This window comes from Rhinolophus hipposideros (genome assembly GCF_964194185.1).
Source record: "Rhinolophus hipposideros genome assembly, chromosome: 6".
In the NCBI taxonomy this organism is placed as follows: Eukaryota; Metazoa; Chordata; class Mammalia; order Chiroptera; family Rhinolophidae; genus Rhinolophus; species Rhinolophus hipposideros.
In genome coordinates, this window is record NC_138052.1 from 97,481,155 (window position 1) to 97,502,103 (window position 20,949).

Sequence of the window (20,949 nt, forward strand, 5' to 3'; positions counted from 1 at the left end):
CAGATGTTTTGGGTAGATACCCAGGAGAGGGCTTCCTGGGTCATATATTAATTCTATTCGTAATTTTTTGAGGAACCCCCACACTGCCTTGCATAAAGGCTGCACCAGTCTGCATTCCCACCAACAGTGGATGAGAGTTCCTTTTTCTCCACAGCCTCTCCAACACTTGTTACTATTTGTCTTGTTGATGAAAGCCATTCTGACTGGGGTGAGGTGATATCTCATTGTGGTTTTATTTGCATTTCTCTGATGATTAGTGATGTTGAGCAATTTTTTTCATATGTGTATTCGCCATTTGTAAGTCCTCTTTGGAGAAATGTCTCTTCATGTCCTCTGTCCATTTTTCAATTGGGTTGTTTGTTTTTTTGTTGTTGAGTTTCATGAGTTCCTTGTATATTATATTTTGGATATTAGCCCCTAATCAGAGACACTGTTTGCAAAAATCTTCTCCCATTTCAGTTGGTTTCCTCTTTCTTTTGTCAAGGGTTTCTTTTGCTGTTCAGAATCTTTTAAGTTTGATATAGTCCCATTCGTTTATTTTAGCTTTTACTTCCATTGCCTTTGGAGTCAAATTCAAGTCAAATTCATAAAATGCTCTTTGAACCCAAGGTTCATAAGTTTAGGACCTGTGTTTTCTTCTATGCAGTTTATTGTTTCAGGTCTTATTCTTAGGTCTTTGATCCATTTTGAATTAATTTTGGTACATGGTGACAGATAGCAGTCCAGTTTCATTCTTTTGCAAGTGGTTTTCCAATTCTGCCAGCACCATTTATTGAAGAGGCTGTTTTTTTCTCCCTTGTATGTTTTTTGCTTCTTTGTCAAAAATTTTCTGTCCATATTTATGTGGGTTTATTTTTGGGTTCTCAGTTCTATCCCATTGGTCTGTGTGTATGTGTGTTTCTGTCAGTACCAAGCTGTTTTGATTATTGTAGCCCTGTAGTACAAGCTAAAGTCAGGGAGTGCGATACCTCCAGTATTGTTGTTTTTTCTTAAGATTGCTTTGGCTATTCGGGGTCTTTTGTGGTTCCATACAAATCGATCTTTTGTTCTATTTCTTTAAAAAATGCCATTGGGATTTTGATGGGGATTGCATTAAATCTGTATATTGCCTTGGGTAATATGGCCATTTTAACTATGTTGATTCTTCTAATCCATGAGCACGGAATATCTTTCCATTTCTTTGTGTCTTCTTCAGTTTCTTTTAAAAATGTCTTATAGTTTTCAGCATATAGGTCTTTCACATCTTTGGTTAAGTTTATTCCTAGATATTTTATTCTTTTTATTGCAATTGCAAAAGGAATTTTTTTTGTATTTCTTTATCTGAGATTTCATTGTTAGTATATAGGAATGCAATGGACTTTTGTATGTTGATTTTGTAGCCGGCAACTTTACTGTATTTGTTTATTGTTTCTAGTAGCTTTTTGGTGGAGTCTTTAGGGTTTTATATATATATATATATATATATATATATATATATATATATATATATATATATACATACATATATATATGTATATATATACCATCATGTCATCTACAGAGAGTGACAGTTTAATTTCTTCATTCCCAATTTGGATGCCTTTTATTTCTTTCTCTTGCCTGGTTCCTCTGGCGAGTACTTCCAACACTATATTGAAAAGCAGAGGTGATAGGGGCAGTCTGTCGTGTTCCTGAACATAGAGCAAAGGGCTTCAGTTTTTCACCATTAGTTATGATATTAGCTGAGGGTTTCTCACACAACAAAAAGACAAAGAAACAATGGAGACACAGTCTTACCAGTAAATCAAAGATAGAATGATAGGAAATCTTCACATATCAATAATCACCCTAAATGTGAATGTACTGAACTCACCAATAAAAAGGCACATAGTAGCAGACTGGATCAAAAAACTAAACCCAACCATATGCTGTCTCCAAGAGACACACCTCAGCTACTAGGACAAGCATAGACTCAAAGTGAAAGGGTGGAAATTGACACTCCAAGCAAATGGTATTCAGAGAAAATCAGTTGTAGCCATATTGATATCAGATAAAACAGACATCAGGATAAAAAAGGTAACAGGAGACAAAGAAGGACATTTCATAATGGTAAAGGGGACTATACAACAAGAAGACATAACAGTCATCAATATTTATGCCCCCAATCAGGGAGCACCGAAATATACCAAGCAACTACTAACAGAACTAAAGGGAGAAACTGACCAAAAACAATTATACTAGGGGACTTAAATACATCATTGACAGCTATGGATAGATCATCCAAACAGAAAATAAATAACGAAATAGCAGCCATAAATGACACATTAGATGAAATGGACATCATTGACATATGTAGAGTGCTTCATCCTAAAACAGCAGACTATACATTTTTTTCTAGTGTACATGGAACATTCTCAAAGATAGACCATATATTGGGATATAAAACTAGCCTCAGCAAATTTAAGAAGATTGAAATCATACGAAGCATATTTTCTGATCACAAGGCTTTGAAATTGGATATCAACTGAAAAAAGAAAGCAGAAAAAAACGCAAATATGTGGAGATAAAATGACATACTTTTAATGAACGACCGGGTCAAAGAAGAAATAAGAAGAGAGATAAAAAGATACATAGAAACAAATGAGAATGAAAATACATTCTACCAAAAGTTTTAGGATGCAGCAAAGCAGTTTTAAGAGGGAAATTTGTATCATTACAGCCTATCTCAAGACACAAGAAAATCCCAGATAAATAACCTCACTTTACACCTCAAAGAACTAGAAAAAGAAGAACAAATGAAACCTAAGATCAGCAGAAGAAAGGAAATAATAAAAATCAGAGCAGAACTAAATGAAATAGAGAACAAAAAGACAACAGAAAAATTAACATGACAAAGAACTGGTTCTTTGAAAAGATTAATAAAATCGACAAACCCTTGGCTAGACTCACTAAGATAAAAAGAGAGAAGACACTAATTAACAAAATCAGAAATGAGAAAGGGGAAGTTATCACGGACACCACAGAAATACAAAGGATCATCCAAGAATACTATGAAGGACTATATGCCACCAAATTCAATAACCTAGAAGAAATGGACAAGTTCTTAGAAACGTATAGCCTTCCAAGGCTGAACTATGAAGAACTGGAAAATCTAAACAGACCGATCACCAGTTAAGGAAATTGAGTCAGTCATCCAAAACCTTCCCAAAAGCAAAAGTCCTGGACCAGATGGCTTCACTAGTGAATTCTACCAAACCTTCAAAGAGGATTTAATACGTCTCCTAATCAAACTCTTCCAAAAAAATTGAAGAAAAGACAATACTCCCTAACTCATATTATGAGGCCACCATTACCCTGGTAAGGATAACACACACACACACACACATACACACACAAACTACAGACCAGTATCTCTCATGTATACAGATGCAAAAATCCTAAACAAAATTCTAGCAAATCGAGTGTAACAATTTATTAAAAAGATTATTCATCACGACCAGGTGGGGTTCATCCCAGGGGCACAAGGATGGTTCAACATCTGCAAATCCATCAATGTGATACATCACATAAATAAAATAAAGGACAAAAATCATATGATTATGTCAACTGATGCAGAAAAAGCATTTGACAAGACACATCATCCATTTATGATTAAGACACTTAATAAAATAGGTATAGAAGGAAAATACCTATTCAATACCTTTGTCATTGATGTAGAAGGAGAAGTACAAAGCTACATGCTCACAACAGCCAAGAATAGCTAAGACACTTGGGAAGGATAACAGTGTGGAGACTTGCCCTGCCATAGGAGGTCCCCAGATGACTCAGACAGCCACAGCTTTCCAGACCGCGTGCTGTTAGAACACAGCCGGGAGGACCGCGTGCTGTTAGAACACAGGCGGGAGGACCGCGTGTTGTCAGAACACAGCCGGGAGGACCACGTGTTATCAGAACACAGCCGGGAGGACCGCGTGCTGTTAGAACACAGGCGGGAGGACCGCGTGTTGTCAGAACACAGCCGGGAGGACCGCGTGCTGTTAGAACACAGCCGGGAGGACCACGTGTTATCAGAACACAGACAGGAGGACCACGTGCTGTTAGAACACAGCCGGGAGGACCACGTGTTATCAGAACACAGGCGGGAGGACCGCGTGCTGTTAGAACACAGGCGGGAGGACCGCGTGCTGTTAGAACACAGGCGGGAGGACCGCGTGCTGTCAGAACACAGGCGGGAGGACCGCGTGCTGTCAGAACACAGCCGGGAGGACCGCGTGCTGTTAGAACACAGGCGGGAGGACCGCGTGTTGTCAGAACACAGCCGGGAGGACCGCGTGCTGTCAGAACACAGCCGGGAGGACCGCGTGCTGTCAGAACACAGCCGGGAGGACCGCGTGCTGTCAGAACACAGGCGGGAGGACCGCGTGCTGTCAGAACACAGGCGGGAGGACCGCGTGCTGTTAGAACACAGCCGGGAGGACCACATGTTATCAGAACACAGACAGGAGGACCGCGTGCTGTTAGAACACAGCCGGGAGGACCGCGTGCTGTTAGAACACAGCCGGGAGGACCGCGTGCTGTCAGAACACAGCCGGGAGGACCGCGTGTTGTCAGAACACAGACGGGAGGACCACGTGTTGTCAGAACACAGGCGGGAGGACCGCGTGCTGTTAGAACACAGGCGGGAGGACCACGTGTTATCAGAACACAGCCGGGAGGACCGCGTGCTGTTAGAACACAGCCGGGAGGACCAGGTGTTATCAGCACACAGACAGGAAGGGCAGAGGAAAAGAACAGACGGCCCAAATGGAGCCACCCCACATATGGACTGTGTCGCATGTGCATATATTCGAAGTACCTTAGAAAGACTTATTGGCACACACCTTAGAAAAGAACCGCTGGATGATGTAAGGGACTCCAGGCTGTTCTGTTAAAATGTCGCGGCCACTGTGTGCTCAGTGTCGCACAGCTCACCACGGGGGGAATGAGCCCCTTTAGCTGCCCTGGGGAACGGGCGTGATGGTTTAATTCAGATAAGTGACAGAAAACCCAAACTTTAGTACCAGTTCCAAGGTGAGAAATGTTAGGTTGGGAGAGAGCATTACAGTGGTGGAGTGCCATAAGGATTAGGACTCGTCGGTGGCAGTGAGCAGGGTGCACTGCCCTGAGTGGATGCCCAGGGGACAGAGAGGAGAGAAAACACCAGTGTCGTGGAGCAGGTGGCAGCCATTCTCCTTGTCTGCCTCCGTGGTTGGAGTGCAGCCCAAGGAGAGCAGGTCGGTCCTTGTGAAAACTGTCTTCCCGCGGCCTGTCACCCTCCTGACACGGGGGGTCCTTAACACTTAATTGTCCCAGAGGATGGGGACAGAGGGTGGAGACTTTGGGAACCTGGGCAGGAAATGTTTGAAATGAAACAAAACATTCATTGTAAGGTTGGTGCATGAAATAACAGCATTGCTTTAAAGACAGTTAACGTCTTCGGGTCTCTAGACCCTTTAGCAATGAACCCTCTGAAATTGTATGCAAATATTAATTAGACTAGCCTCTTTTCCTGGGATATCTACAGCTTAACTGATAGTGGGCTCTAGTATTTTAAAAATATGTATAAGGAACAGTACTGTTAGAAGGTCAGTGTCATAAAAACCTGAGACAACTTAAAAGGGGAGAAGCTGGAAGGCGAGGGGCCTCCTAGACTTGGCCACACAGTCGAGGTGGGGGTGGGGCATTGATTAGGACAGGACCAAGGGTGCATGTGGCTTCAATGGAGAGCGGGTGGCTCGTTGGAGAGGCTGCGCAAAACAAGTGACTTTGTGAAAAAGACTGACTTAGAACCCTCAAGGCAAGGGCCGTGTCTTAGTTAAGCCTGCCTTTCCCACCCAGACCCAGCCGAGAGGGGACTCAGCACGCTTCTGCACCTTGGGTCGTTACCCAGAGAGGTTTACCAGGTGGGAGGATGGGAAGATGGGAGTGTGGCACCTCATGCCTCCCCGGCGGGGCTCCGAAGACTTGCCTCTGCGTGTGATGGGTAGAAGGTGGACCCTTCCCATAATTCCGACACGGCCATGTGATCCCTGGTGTTGGCACATCTAGGAAACTGCATCCTAGGGCATTTTTGGGGAAACATTTATATATCTAAAAAGATATCTTAAGTTGTATATTTTAACATTTCTCAATGTGTGATAAAATTTTCTAGAACTTCGCAAAATGAAAATATTTGAAAGTTTGACTCCAAGTATCTTTATCTTTGAAATCATGTCACCCTTCTCAAAACCATTTCCCGTGGAGTAAAAGCCAGGGTCCTCACAGTGGCCCACAAGCCCCCTGAAGCTGAGCCCCTTCCCGTCTCTGATGCCATTCCCTTCGTGTCGCTCCTTTCCTCCCCTGCCCCAGCCACTCAGTGCCTTCTGTCTGTCAGGGGAACACACCAGGCGTGCTTCCATCTTAGGGCCAGGTTCTGGCTTTTCCTCCACCCCCAGTGACCCACCTTCTCACTCATTTAAGACCTCCCTGACCACCTGGGCAACCCCCCTCCCCACCTCTGCCATCACCTTCCAGCTGCCAGTCGTCCACACGCCCCTTTTCTCTCCTAACACTTACCACCACTTGGTGTACTCTGGGTTGTGGCCCAGCCACAGTGTCAGTGCCACTGCATTGGGCATCTTTATCTGTTTTTCTCAGTGATGGGTCCCAAGCATCTAGAAAAGGGGCTGGCCCACAGTAGGTGCTCAAAAACATTAGTTGAACGACTGAAATATACTGCATTTCTGCCTTTTGAATTACGGAGATGCTGAGTCATGAAATAAACACCTGGTAAGACATTGGCGGCGTTTAGATGGTGTTTCTCCATCACTTTCTCAGTGTCCTCTTTTCTTGTGGTTGAATTACATGTTCATTGCTGGTCTTCTAGCACGACTTTGGTGTTCTCTTTAATAAAGATAAAAATAGACAATAAATTGAGAGTTCCCCGTACAGAGAATTATCACATTTGTGCATTGGTTGTAAAAGTTTATAAATAGCTTCAGTGAATCCAAAGTGGGAAGGTCTGCTATATCGACTTCCAAACGCAATAGGTGGACATTGGTGAGAGAGAGAAATGCGGTGCTGCTTGCCACTGAATAAGCTGACGTTCCAGTCACATGGGGTGTTGGGGGAACAGAGAGACATTTAGGATCACCTTGATTCTGTGAGTACGCACAGAGAACCGCGTCCACTCAAGGTGACACTTGCGTATGTGTTTCTAAGGGTCTTAATTTCCTTTCTAACATATCAAGGTAATTATGGGAAGAGAAAAAGGAGCACGTGGAAAGCATGACCTCCCACTTTCCTTTTCCAGAACGCTAGTCATGCACAGTAGAGGACATTTAACTCTCTGCGGCACAAAGAGGGTGCAGAACTAAATGACTGGTTTTGGGTGGCGGGTGGTACATCTGCACAGAGAACACTGTGATCTGTTTTGTCTACTTTTGCCTTTCTTTCTTGATATGTAATGGACATACCACACTATAATGGTTTCAGGTGTGTAACACTGATTCAGTGTGCGTGTGTGTGCGTGTGTGTGTGATGACCACAGGAAGTCTAGCTGACATTCATCACCACACAGTTCTGACATTTTTTTCTTATGATGAGAACTTGTAAAATCTATTCTCTTAGCAACTTTAAAATATACACTATGGTATTATAAACTATATGTTATGTTACATACGTAGCTATATTATGTAGACTAATTACAGTAACTATTCTGCTTTGTAACTGGAAGTTTGTACCTTTGGAGCCCCTTGGTGATCCTTGAGTACTGGCCGCTCTGGGCCTGCCACCCAGCAGTCTCGTCCTGTATTCTGTGTGTTACATATCCTGCAGTGTATGCATGTTATAGCTCAATAGTATATTGTCTGTAGGTCTTGTCATGCTCTTGGAAGAACGTTACTTCAGTACTTTTGCAGAGTCTGCTTTTTAAGTGTTAACCTTGCGTTCTTCTGCCTTTTCCGGTCCCATGGCAGACACGGGGCTAGGTGACTCCGTGTGTTCCAGCCCAAGTGTCTCCAGCACCACCAGCCCCAAGCTCGACCCGCCCCCCTCCCCTCACGCCAACAGAAAGAAGCACCGAAGGAAGAAAAGCACCAGCAACTTCAAAGCCGATGGTCTCTCGGGCACTGCCGAAGGTAAGGATTCCTGGCCATCAGGGTGAGAGTCTGCATTTTGGAAAATTAGCTTGTGTTTTTCAGATCGGTGAAATCACGTGCCCTTAGTGTGATTCTGTTTCCAACCTTGTAATCACTCACTGATTCTCGAGATGATTCCACCAAATTGGTTGTCTTCCCTTCGGGTAGAGGCTCCCTGCCTGGCGGGTGGTAATGCTGGCTTCCCCGCCACGGGCCGGGTGGGTTCTTTGGTTTTGCCCTACCCCTAGGAAACCGGACCCACAGTGTCCACTCCCACTGAGGAGTGCTGTGTGTATCGCCCTAATAAAGACCGTCGCCTCTCCTGATGTAGGAATCTTCTCTGACGTGGGCTGGGCCTAATTCTAATCAGCTGCCTCAGGGCTGGCATTCAGCGGCCGGTGACGATGGAGCCCTCCTACAGAGGCTGTCGCTCATCCTGTTTTGTGGCCCCGGGAATTCTCCAATGCTCACGGCTTGTCCAGTCCTTAGTTCTCACTCTATGATGGCTGGACGTGATCTCTGAAGTGGCTCTTTCAACTGGATTGACATTTTTTTTTTTTATCCTGCGCATGCAAGTGGAGATCCACACAGGCTCGCGTGCCCACATCAGTCACGTTAGCAGAGGTGGGATTAATGCCGCCGTAGTCAACAAGTTAAAGAGACACTTCAAAGGGAAGTTAAAACTGTTGTGGGACGTGGATGATTATTCGGGAGGCCAGCAGCAGTAAGAGGGTCTGTTCCCAGCAAGGGCCCCACATACCCAGAACTGCCTTTGGAACTTACATGTTCTTTCTCGGTTTCTGCCACACTTTTTCTACGTTTGCCTGTTCCAGATAAGGAGCATTGTTAGATGTGGCTGTGTTGCCAAAGTGGACTGTTCCATCCTCGTAGCCAGAGATGAACTCAGGAGATTTCGTGGTGCATGTGTGAATGTGGGACTTACCGTAATTCTGTGAGTTGGGCCGCCACTTGTTTCATGTATAATGAACGAGACCGAGGTTCAGAGTGTCAAGCAGTTTGCTGGGACTCTCACAGTCGCCGAGTAGGGAAGTGACTGGAAGCCCTGCTTCTTCCCCACCCACGTTTCTTATCACTTTGCCTCCCATAGGCTTCCTGCTAACAAGTTTAGCCAGTAAAAAAAAAAAAAAAAAAAAAACGGGACAGTAAAAACTGTCCTGTTACGATAAATGAGAATAAGCCCGTTCTATCAGCAGTAAACAGTAATGACCGTGGATCACAGCACCCAGACAGACACACTGCGTGTCCCACTGGGAAGGATGTGGCCACAGGTGCTGAGCGTTGACGAGACTCCTTCCTGCAAGTGTTCAGGAAAGAGCATGAGCCATGCACGAGGGGTTACACCCCACCCACCCTGACGCAGGTTTGGGGTAAAAACAGGATGAAGAGGGGCCTGTCACGTGAGTAACGTGTGTCACACATACCTGGGGGGAGAGAGAGATTTGCTTTAGGGAAGGCCCCTGGCCCATTTCACAGCTAAACACCTTGTTGTGTTTGTCGTGCGTTTCCAACCAATGCCTTTCTTCCAAAAGCACCTTTGGCAGAAACAGATTATCGAGTCCACCTATAACTACATTATACCTATCATATCTTACCTTACACATTTTAATTATCCCACCCACCTGCTGACATGGTGAAAACTGTGAGAATACATACAGCCTGAAAGTCAGATAGTAGTGGTGGCGTGTTGAATTAGGTAGACTGCTGTTTCCAGCCAGTGTCCCAGTCAGCCAGTGAGCGGTAAGTCGGAAGGAAGTTTGAGAAGTGACCATGAGGTTGCTAGATGCCCAGAATGTTTCCTCAGGAAGTGTCGTGAGTTACTGAGACTGTACTGTGTGCTAAGAACAATAGCCTGTGACAAGGCTGAAACAGAGCATCAACCCCAGAACAACTGTGGTGTAAATGGAAAGTTCCCCGGGCACCCTAGAAACACCCAAAGCAGAAGTCACGGTGGTATCTCAGGCACGGATGATGAGCACAGGTCGACGTGTGTTCAGAAGTTCAACGCCAGTGATCAGAGAGGAAAGCGCCCTGCACTTTCTAGTTAAGAGAGTGTCATCTCCATATAATACCAACGGCCATGACATCTTTCCACAGAAAATAAGACAATAAGTTCTCTAAAACGAAATGTTCTCTAAACGAAAATGTGTAACTAGGAAAAGATACTTACCAAACTATAAATTAGTTATTTTTGTGAGACAGGCTATATTTCATCATTAAGGCACATTTCCCCACCTCCATTTTAACGTCTCTGAAGTCATCATGCACCCTACACTTGAGGTCATTGTAGATTCAATGATAGACAGTATTTTTATTAGTCTCAACAGCTTTTAACTCCTTGAAGTCTATTGTGCAAACCATGAAAATTTAAGCATTCTGTTTTTGATTTTATACCATTCATGCAAGTTTGCACCAAGCGTTCATTTCCCTGTTTCCCCTGCAAAGGTAGTAGAAAGAGCTTCAGTGGCCTTCTTGCGCAGGGTCAGGTTGTATTTTATTCTTAGAGGATACCGTTTAATTTCAATTGTAAGAAAATATTCCTGTTTCTCTTTCCTGCGGGGACACTATGCCTGGTATTGTCTATTGCCTGACCTCATGCTGAAGAGTCGTGATTGCAGGTATAAAATGTTTTATAGACGATATCGTAAAGTAGTTGAATTTTATGGGTTTTGACATACCCCGTTGGAACAAATGACTAGATTTAATTCTCTTTAGCATGTAAGAAAAATTCAGTCAGAGTCCTGGAGAACACAGGGCTCCCTCAAGCTGGCATTGAGGGCAGTTGACCCCGGGACTGCGTACTGAGGTGTGGGGCGAGCTATAGGGGTGGTGCAGAGCCCCAGGGACTGAAACAGAGCATCAACCCCAAAACACCTGTGACGTTGGGAATGGGGAAAGATGAGCAGCGGTTGTTAGGATGCAGAGAGCTGTCTGGGGAGGGCCTTCGGTCACGAGCTGTGGTCTTCAACCAGGGACATGTCCACCCCGTGGTGACCCAGGGGAAGCACTGCAAGCTCACTCTCCTCTCGCCTCTGGTCTTCTACCTGCCCCGCTGCTTGACCAAACCCAACCAGAAGCCAAAGGGTGTGAGAATTGCCGCTGCTGCCACACACATCTGCCTCCAGGGCAAAGAAGGTGGAGACTGCCTGGCACAGGGCCTCTCGCAAATCCCAGGGTTGTCTGGCCCTCACCCAACTGCTGGTATTTCATTAGCACAGTACACCAGAAGCTTCCTAAGGGCAGGACTATGTACTGTCCGCCATCCCCTGGAGCCTGGCCAGAGCCCAGCTGACGGAGTGGCAGAGCCTCAAGGATGTACCTCAGGGCCCTTCCCCAGCCAGGTGTGAGAAGGAGCCACCGCACGGCTTTTAGACACTCAGCCGAGTGCCAAGGGTCTGCCACCGTGTATGCCTACCTTGTGGCACGCTTGTTCAGAAATTAGAGGCTAGGTGGGTCTCATCAGCTTCATGCTGCCTCGAAAGCCAGAAACCCTCTGTCCCCAAGGGGGCTCTTGGTGCGGCTGATGGGAATGGAGACATTCCTGTCACCACGTGCCTTGCTGCACCCGTACCCATTCTGCTTGAGCACAGTACTCATTTTCTGCTGGAGAACAATAACTAAATTCTGCGCCCTGTGGCAGAGGGTGCTGTAACCTAGCTTAAGTAGAACAATCATTTTCTTACATTTACAATTTTAAATGAATGGAAGAAATCTAGTTAATTATAGGAGCAAAACGGGCTGAAGAATTCCTTTGTAAGTATTTTGAGTCCCGGTGTGGTGACTTGATTGGCCGATGTGCATGACGAGTCAGAGAGAAGGAGTTTGGATGATCAAGCCCATCACTGGGCTCATATATAATAACTACTGGTCTCATTTAAGGAGTCCAAAATTTAAGAGGAAAAGTAGTCTTGCCCCCGCCTGAAGGAAGTGTGAGCTACAACCTAGGGCGGACAACGCTCACTTTGTGACCGTGGCTTCTGTCCCTTTAGCAGAAGTGCCCATACAGGTAGATGGATACCTCGCTGTGCCCAGATTGCGACCTGAGGCTGCCGCCTCTGGCCAGGGGAGGGGTGCTGCCATGAAAGGACCCCTGTGTCCCGCCAGCGTCCTCTGCATTCACGGGGCGTTGGCATACCTCTGCCTCAGGAGCCTCCCCGAGGGTTAGAGCTGTTCTTAGTCCCTAAAAGTCGGAGGGTTTTTCAAAGACTGTGGCCCCGTTTGTAATATTGTGTGACTTTGTAATATTGTGTGACTTGGTGATGTTTTTATCCAAGCAAACTAGACTGTGGAGAATGTCAGAACTAGGACACTTAGGGTCGAGCTTCATCTTGAGAGAGAGCGCTTCTTAGAACCCACGTCCTGTCGACTTAGCGTGAAAATGTGAAGGTGGTATGAAGCTTTTAAAAAAAGGAAAAGGAAAAAAACCTCACCTATCCTGTTTCTACTTTATTCCTATTTAATAGACCTTTGGGGACACTGGATATTAAAATATCTGTGATTTTTTTTTAAATAAATTTCATTGGGGAATATTGGGGAACGGTGTGTTTCTCCAGGGCGCAGCTCAGCCCAAGTCCAGGCGCTGTTTTCAGTCTTTAGCTGCAGGGGGCACAGCCCAGCATCCCACGCAGGAATGGAACCAGCAACCTTGTTGAGAACTCGCGCTCTAACCAACTGAGCCATCCAGCCGCCCCTATCCGTGATATTCTTGATGTCAAGTTGGATTTGATTTGCTCAGAATTTTTAAATATTTTTAAGAAAATGTATGTTCAGATGTGGATGCTGTACTCTAGGATGATTGTCAACCAACAAAAGTAAATACAGATGTGGGTCAAAAGCATGGTGATGGGGACACCTTTGAAGTGGGGGAAGTGGGGAGCCGAGTGGTGACGGGCGTGGAGGCATGGTGACTGTTCAGAGGATGGACACAGACCTGCCTCGTCCTGGGTGGCCCCAGGGCGTCTCACTGGGACCGCTGGGTGGAAGCCTCAAGGCGATAGATTTTGGTTCTGGTATTAAAAGGAAGACTGTAAGAGCCCGGGTTGCCCAGGGAGGCAGGACTTCCTTTTCCCCTGCAGTGGACACAGCACTGGTTGGACCCTGGTCGTGGAATTTGGGCTCTGGAAGGATGATGGCACCAGGGACCCCATATTTTTTACCACAACCAAGTTTTAGGGCAAGTGCCTGGAAAGCTCCGGGCACTGGGGATTTTGGAGCTCTTAAACAACTTACCATCTTTTTCTGGCATTTTCTTTGAATTGTGATGCTTTCTCGGCATCTTCTTATCTGGGGTCCGGTGGTGAGGTTAACGTTGGCAAAATGAAACAGTGGTGTCTGCAGTCCTGTCCTGTGGACCCGAATCCAGTGGTTCTCGTTAGTTTTATAACATTCATGCAAGTTTGCATCAAGTGTTAATTTCCGTGTTTCCCCAGTGAAAAGGCGGAAGTAGAGAGAGGTTAAGTGGCTTTCTTGTCCAAGGTCACGTTGCTGGTAGGTGACAGAACTGTCTCTTGATTCTCTGCCTCAAACTCTTTCCACCAGGCAAAAAGCAAGTCTTTGAGGTATATGAAGCGGCTTTTGAATGTAGGAGTGGGGCAGACGGAGTAGCTTCCTTGATATTTTCAGATTCCATGTAAAGACACTGGCTTTTATATGGCTCATAACACCTAGAAGTTGTGTAGCATAGACCTTTCTTTTAAATTGCAGGCTCACTCTGGATTTACCCAAGCTTGTTATACAAGATGGTATGCAGAAATCCTGGTGTCTGTTTTTTTCTCCCTTGGGTTCACGGTGCTTTGTTCTAAAGGTCTCAGAAGGGAGTTGATTTTATCCTTCTCATCATCCACAATCCCTCGGTGGTTCATTCTGGGTCTTTATAGAACCATTGTATGGTGGATCCTGGATGGATATTGAAATATTATCTGATAGAGGGAAAGTCACAAACTGGCCTCTCTCCGTTGCGGTAGAAAATGAATTGCCCATCACAGCTGCTCTCACAGCAATCAGAGGTGAGGCCCGAGCCTGTTTACAAATTTCATTAACTCCAAGTTGCAAAGGTCAGCCTGGACTGGGTTTTCCTTCATTCTTCGAAAGGAGAACCTGACATTGTGAATCATTTTATTCTTTCATCAAATCGCCATCAGCCAGCACAGAGGAAGCCCTGTATGTTTGGCTCCGTGGGAGACCCAAGAAATGAAACTCGCTTCCTCTCTCACTCGAGGCCCTCAGAGCCTCGAGACGAGAAACACCCTGGAAAGTACACCCAGATTTCAGGCAGAACATCCGAAAGGCCTGGGCAGGAGAAAACCGCGTTAGCTGTGTAAGTTCAGGAAAACTAACCTGTTGTAGAACTTAATTGCATATTCTGCAGACTTACTACATACCGGTAATCTTATTTAAGAAAACGCTGCAGGAAAAAGCATCACATTTTCATTAAATGTCATCTATTTACAACCTAAAACCCCAGTACTGATGAAATTAGTCACAAAAGGAAATTTTCTAAGAAACCAACGGTGCTGTTCTTTATTTACTTTAGGGGGAAAAAAACAACAGTGCTTATTCTTTTTTTACTTTAGGAAAAAAATTTTTATTATCTGATATTTAGGAAGACACTATGGAGAGAAAATAAAGAATTATTCATGAGGCATTGTACAGGTCTTTTTTCCTTATTTACATTACAATACTTATAAGAAAGCAATACGCAGGTCTGTGGAAGCTCTGTTCATCTGTGACGGTTGGGTTGTGTTAACATGTGCAATTTGGGGCGTCATAGGGTAAGTTGGGGAGTTTGCACATCATGACAGGTAGGGCAGTGGCCTCTTCTGTTATTTAAAGTGTCTTATCACCGGGCTGTTCTCATCTTTTCTCTCTCTTGGGCCACGAGTAACACGCTGGTTACTCCGTGTTACATGTGACGGCATATGACACAAGACTGGCAAGAAGTCAAGGCCAAGGGGGTGCCCATCGTGGTTTCTTGTTTCATTTTGTGTTACTGGAGGCGTGGCTGGAGGGGCGAGGGGGGGAAGCTGTGTGGGTGCTACCACCATGTGTCACTCTTGGATTTCCTCCTTTTAATCTTCGCACACAAAGGAGCAGTGCTCTGTGTGTCCTTCCTTCCTTTAACTTTGGCAGCTACCTTGAGTGAAAGGAGAGGGAAAGAGAAGTCTCCATAAGGGACGCTAAACTCCAGAGTCAATAGTTTTTGATAACAATAAGGACTTCTTAATTGAACTTCTTTGTTATTCATTGAGTTGGTTAGTGCCTCTGAATAGTTGAGCTCAGCAGTTAATTATAGTGAATGTGAAAAACCAAGAATCGGAGCATCTTACTGGAAGACACCACTAAAGTACAGTGTCCTTGCCTCTGAGAAGGGAGCCAGAGATTGGCTGGGTGCCTGCCCTTGAGCCGGAAGTCGTAGGAGGCACCATGTGTTCTGATGGACGGGCCTCCTCACTACAAACCTGGTCGCGTTGCCAAAGACAGTGCTCCGGTTATAACTGCAGCCTCCGTGAGAACGAACTTGCTGAAATTGAGTAGGCCTGGGTTTACTTAGACATTCACATTGTAGACAGGGCACAGTTGACTCAAAAGCCATCCTGCAGGGTACAGTCCCTCCAACACAAACACACACAAGCCGTAATTGCACACAGATCCTTTGTGGGAGTCAGCAGGTTGCAAATAAACAAAGATGAGTCAATCACAGCAAGAGAAGCCAGAACACAGGACTCCCATCATGACGAACTGACCACAAGAGAAGGATTTCAGGTACTTCTTCTTTCTTTTAAAGTACACGCAAACTAAAGAGTTAGCTTCAGTTCCGTGAAAGTGCATCGATCACGTACTGCGTGCCACGAGCTGTGCCTGGCACTGGATGTAAAAGTGACCGAGTGGCCCCTGCCTTCAGGACGCCCACCATCCAGTGGAGAAAGCAGATTTATAAATAGGCCGTGGCCACCCAGGCAGCCTGTGCAGGGAGCACCCCAGGATCCTGACAGCCCCTCGGGGAGGTTTAGCAGAGGACACGAGCTGTTCACGTCCCATTTCATAGAGAATGAAACATCTGTTATTTAAAAAACAAAAAACAAAACAAAACAAGAAACAATATGAAGAGTGAATATGTGGTAAACCTTGTTACCAGGTGACTCGGGACTTCTAGGGGGGCTTGGGGAGACTCCTGATGAAACGGAACACGCTCATCCTCCTTGGTCTTCTGTCACAGCACGGTGGCCTCACCTTTGGGAAATGCCAGCTACTCTCAAGGTTCCCCTCTAAAAGCACACCCATGCAATGGGCCTGTGTGCTTTTCCTTTTCCCTAAACTTAGGGATGCTTTTTCTGCCAGCGGGCTCAGTCAGCCCGAGCCGCTCACGTCCTCCGTGTCCGGACGATGTCAGGACGCCACATTTTCCTCTGGGCAGCCTGGGATTGGCATCCTGCCTAGCTGGGGGGACCCCCACAGAGGCCGCCTTGCAGGGATTCCGAGATAACCTCTCGCAGTCATTTTATGCATGTTCTCACAGTGTCACAGCTGTCAGGCCCCTTTGAGATATCACTTAAATCAGCGATGACATCGAGACCCAGGATGTGATGCGGCCTGCTCAAACAGGGTCCCCCAGCCGGCGCAGGCAGGGCGTGGCCTCAACTGGTGTGTCCTTTACTGTCCCATCTGCTGCGCATGCTTCTACTTGCCACCTGTGTTCTATGACAAAAAGTGCAGGGATGCAAATTGAAACTAACGTTCAGAAGAAAGACGTGATGTGTCTGCGTCTCAGCTTCTCCCCCTCCGGCAGCCCCAGACGTTTGCACTCTCCACATTAGACACACGTGTCCCGGGCTTCAGGACAGGAAGGCACCTGGGAGGTTTGCACATCCCAGCCGAGCACACGCCTTCTCCCAGGCCTGGCCATACTAACGCTCAGCAATGTTTTAGTTCACACGTACAGGAGACCTCATTCCTCGTCCTAAGGATGTAAAAACAAATAAAAAAGATAGCGACTAAATGCAAAGTGTACTCGATGTAAAAGCAGCTTGGCAAATGGAAAGTGTCAAACACCTGTGTCTCAGTCAGCTCGGGTGGCCGTACCAGCACCACAGAACAGAGGTCTAAACAGCAGGGATGTATTTCCCACCGTTCTGGAGGCTGGAAATCCAAGGTCAAGGTGCAGACCCATTCAGCCCCCGGTGAGCTCCCAGTGCCTCGCTTGCAGACACCGTCTCACTGTGTCCTGGAATGGCCTTTTCTTAGTATGAAGAGAGAGAGAGAGACCTGTTCCTCTCCTACTAAGGCCACTAACTGCACCCCAACGGCCCACCCGCACGAGTTGAACCCTAATCTCCTCGTGCCATCACATTGGAGTCAGGGCTTCAGCAGATGAGTTTAGGGGGTACACATTCAGCCCAGAAAGCCTTGTAACTTTCTATTCCTGTCTGGGATTGGATGTGCCCGCCCGAGGGAAGAAGATGAGGAAGAGCCTTCCTGGGTTCAGTTACTCGAGTGCACAGCAGCTCTGCAGATCATGTATGTTCTCTCCACCCCACTTCTCCCTCCCCACGGTCTCTGGTCCCTTGTTAGGATACGTGCTTAAGCACAAAGGAAGGAAGCCACGGTTGGTTCAATGCTCTTAAACCTGTGTTACCTCATTGCGTTCTCCAGACCACTCCGTCGTATTGGCAAGTGGGTGGTGTTCTCTCCATTTTCACAAACAAGGAAAAAAGGTTCAATGATGCTGAGTGACTGGCCCAGGACCAGCAGGTGAGTGCACATTTGGGGCCTACATCCGGCCTGTAAGACGTGGAAGGTACGCACCTCACTTTGCACCTGTGCCATCCCCTTGGAGAGGGCTTCGGGGGCCTTGCCATGGAGAGGGGCCTCCTGCAGGCCCTGGCTCCCCGCCGCCAGCCGCCGGCTGTGGTTCCCCTCTGCCTTCCATTTCCCCTGAGTGCAGCCTGCTGGGGTCACACCCGCCGGTCCCCAGCATCGCTGGAAGGACTGGGAAGCAGTCGTTCCTTTGCCGGTTTTGACTGTAGCCTCTGTTTTCAGGATCCATGTGGTGTCATGGCTTCTCTGCAAACAGTGTTTCTTCTGGTACGTGGGTGGGTGTGCAGTCTGGTCCATTCCAGAGAAAGAGGGCACCACCACCTCCACTCCTGTGCAGTTAGACCCTGCTGGGTCAGAGCTCAGGCCCCCTTCGCTCTGTGTGACGGTGTGACAGGGGACGGAGCTCTGGAAACTTTTTTGAACTACAGATGCTTAATTCAGATGGAACGACAGTTTGTTTGTTTGTTTGTTTGTTTGTTTGTTTGTTTGTTTTGGACGAGCAGAGTGAAGCCATTTGATGGTGCAGGGAGGAGGGGAGTGATGAAGTCCCCCCGCCCCTCATCCCCCATCATTCACTTGAATCCCTCGTGGCTGATTTAAGTATCAAATGTCTGCCTCACCCTGGTGGCCAGGTCTGGTCGTGGCATACTTGCTGTTCCTGGATGTGTTATGAGTGCTCTGGAGCGGGCGTGGTTGGAGATAAACTCTGTGTTTGTTTAGTTATCTTTCCTAATGCCGCCTGCTTTCCGCGCCACCCGTTTCTCGTCTCAGACCCATAATAGGCACCAGGGTGTTGTCACCAATGAAACAAGTGTGTCCAGCGAGGCAGTCAGCAGGTATGGTCCTTTACACACACACGCAACACACCAGGGCTGTTTTTGTACACGGGACATGGAGAAAATTGGCCACTTGTCTTGGGGTAATGGGCTTTGCTGCAATATGAACATCTCTCACATGTTTAAGTTCAATGACATTGTATCATAGTTCATGAAAAGCGACCAGGACAGTTTAATTCCATTTAATTTTTTTTTAAGGGGGGAGAAAAGCAAAGGGACAATGTTTCAGTTTCTCTTAAGCTGATTTCTCTCCGCTTTTTCTTAAAAGTGCCTTTCTAGTTGCCACACAGTGATGTGATCATTATCTGCTACCTCCTCGCCTTGCTGCCTCTGCGTGCAGTAAAATACAAAAAAAAAGAGAGAGAGAGAGAGAAACCAGGGGAGCTTGTGAAGTATGACTTCCTATCCCAAGACTCATTGCCTGCGATTTGTACCGCTTGACAGTAATGATCTTATTACAGTACTCTGGACCTTGAAGAGATTTCGTGAGGAGAGTGAAAGGACGAGGCTCCGTGTAATCAAGTGGTGCTGAATATTCCACGCGTTTTTGATCACACACTGATTGGGCACAGTTTTAGCCCATCTTCTAGTCAATTATGCATGGCCCCTCTGCTCCCCGGATAGGCAGAAACATTGATGGCTGTTGTCTGGGTTTGGCAGGCAGCCAAGGGTTTGAAGTGCTGTGCACACCGTCCTCCCAGGATAAGTGCCTTTTAGTTGGAATTGATTACCTTTCTTTGGGTTTTGCTTAATAGCAAAACTGCATTTGGAGAGGGCTTCAGGTGAAAAATGGACGGATTAGCCATTTAGAGCATCTGAACTCCTAGTCAATTCTTAGGCTTCCCTTGTCTCCATCTAATTTCTGCTTCACGATACATCTGATAATGTTTAAGATATTTCATCGCGTTTGCCGCCGAGCACACATGTCGAGTGTCAAGGACAGGTATGATGACATGACCACCGTGGCCAGGTTCCCAGATTCCAGGTGAGGCTCCAGGCTTCGAGGAGATGGACCTCTGTTGGGTCATTTCCATCTTCGCAAAAAAGCATTCATTGTCTCAAGATCTTTTGTCGGCAGGAAAGAGGCAATGAATGCTTCCTCCAGCTGACCGCTGGTCTGAGTAGCTGAGGAGCAGACGTAGACATAGCTGGGTTTCGCACACTCTGCTGCCTTGTGCCCAGAAGGTTGTCACTCGGAGTTTTATCCATTTGTTTCCCTCCCATTTTGATTGATTGCCAAGCCTAGTGATATTTGAAAGGATGGGATTTTTTCCTACCAAAAGGATTGCTTGATATTGCCCATTATGGAGCTCGTCCAGTTAAGCAAATGATAATATATACCTAAGAGAAAACTCTGCTAGATCAAGATCGGTTCCTCCTCATGTTACACTCTTTTAGGCACATTCTCGGTGTATAGACTGGCTCAGGATCCTCACATAGGAGAACTTCAGAGCCCTTCTCCACGCTGGTGTACAAAGCGGAGGGTTTTGAACACGCCCAAGCACAAGTGTTCAGTATGAGATGTTTCCAGAAAGCCATTTTCAATCCACCAAGAGCTTAGTGTTCAGTGACCTCCAGTTACTGAGGTGACATAAGGGGCAGTAACCCTGGCCGTCTGCCAGCAGGTTCCTCGATAACCTGACGTGATTCTCCCTAATTAAACGGTAGCTGTGTTCTTTCACTTGGTTTGCGTCTGGATACTGCTTGCTTTCTGCAGGTGGGAGTAATTTTCCTCTTCAGTTTGCTCTCTGCAGAAGCTGTGATGTGTTGAACGCAGAGTTATGGAACACTCTTCGGAGAATTGATCCCAAGCCCTAACTCTATGTTCTATGCGCGCACACGCACATGTGCACACACACACACACACACACACACAAGTCTTTTTTTCCATTCTCAATTTCATGGAAATATTTTCTGTCTCAGTTTAGATTTAGTAGCGAGTCTTTAAAAGAGAAAATCAATCACAACAAAAAATCAGGTTGACCATCTATTCGCAATAGTAACTGCAACCAATGATTGGCTCCTTGCTACGAGCCGGCACTGTGACTAACCCTCTCTGTGTGTCCTTGTGTAACCTCGCAGGAGCCTGGGCCTCTCACGCTGTCTCCACAGGAAGGAGGGACTGGCCTCCTTCCCTCTGGAAGGTC

General features: G+C 46.4%; 1 protein-coding gene across 6 annotated transcripts in view; it reads left to right on the forward strand.

Annotated features, from left to right (window-relative positions):
- Nucleotides 1–20,949, forward strand: part of AGAP1 (ArfGAP with GTPase domain, ankyrin repeat and PH domain 1) — a 521,440-nt gene that overhangs the window by 389,521 nt on the left and 110,970 nt on the right. For all 6 annotated transcript variants that reach the window (XM_081051870.1, XM_081051871.1, XM_081051872.1 and 3 more), the window contains one exon: nucleotides 7,974–8,135. In XM_081051870.1, the coding sequence (XP_080907996.1) occupies nucleotides 7,974–8,135 (162 nt within the window). The remainder of the gene's footprint in view (nucleotides 1–7,973; nucleotides 8,136–20,949) is intronic.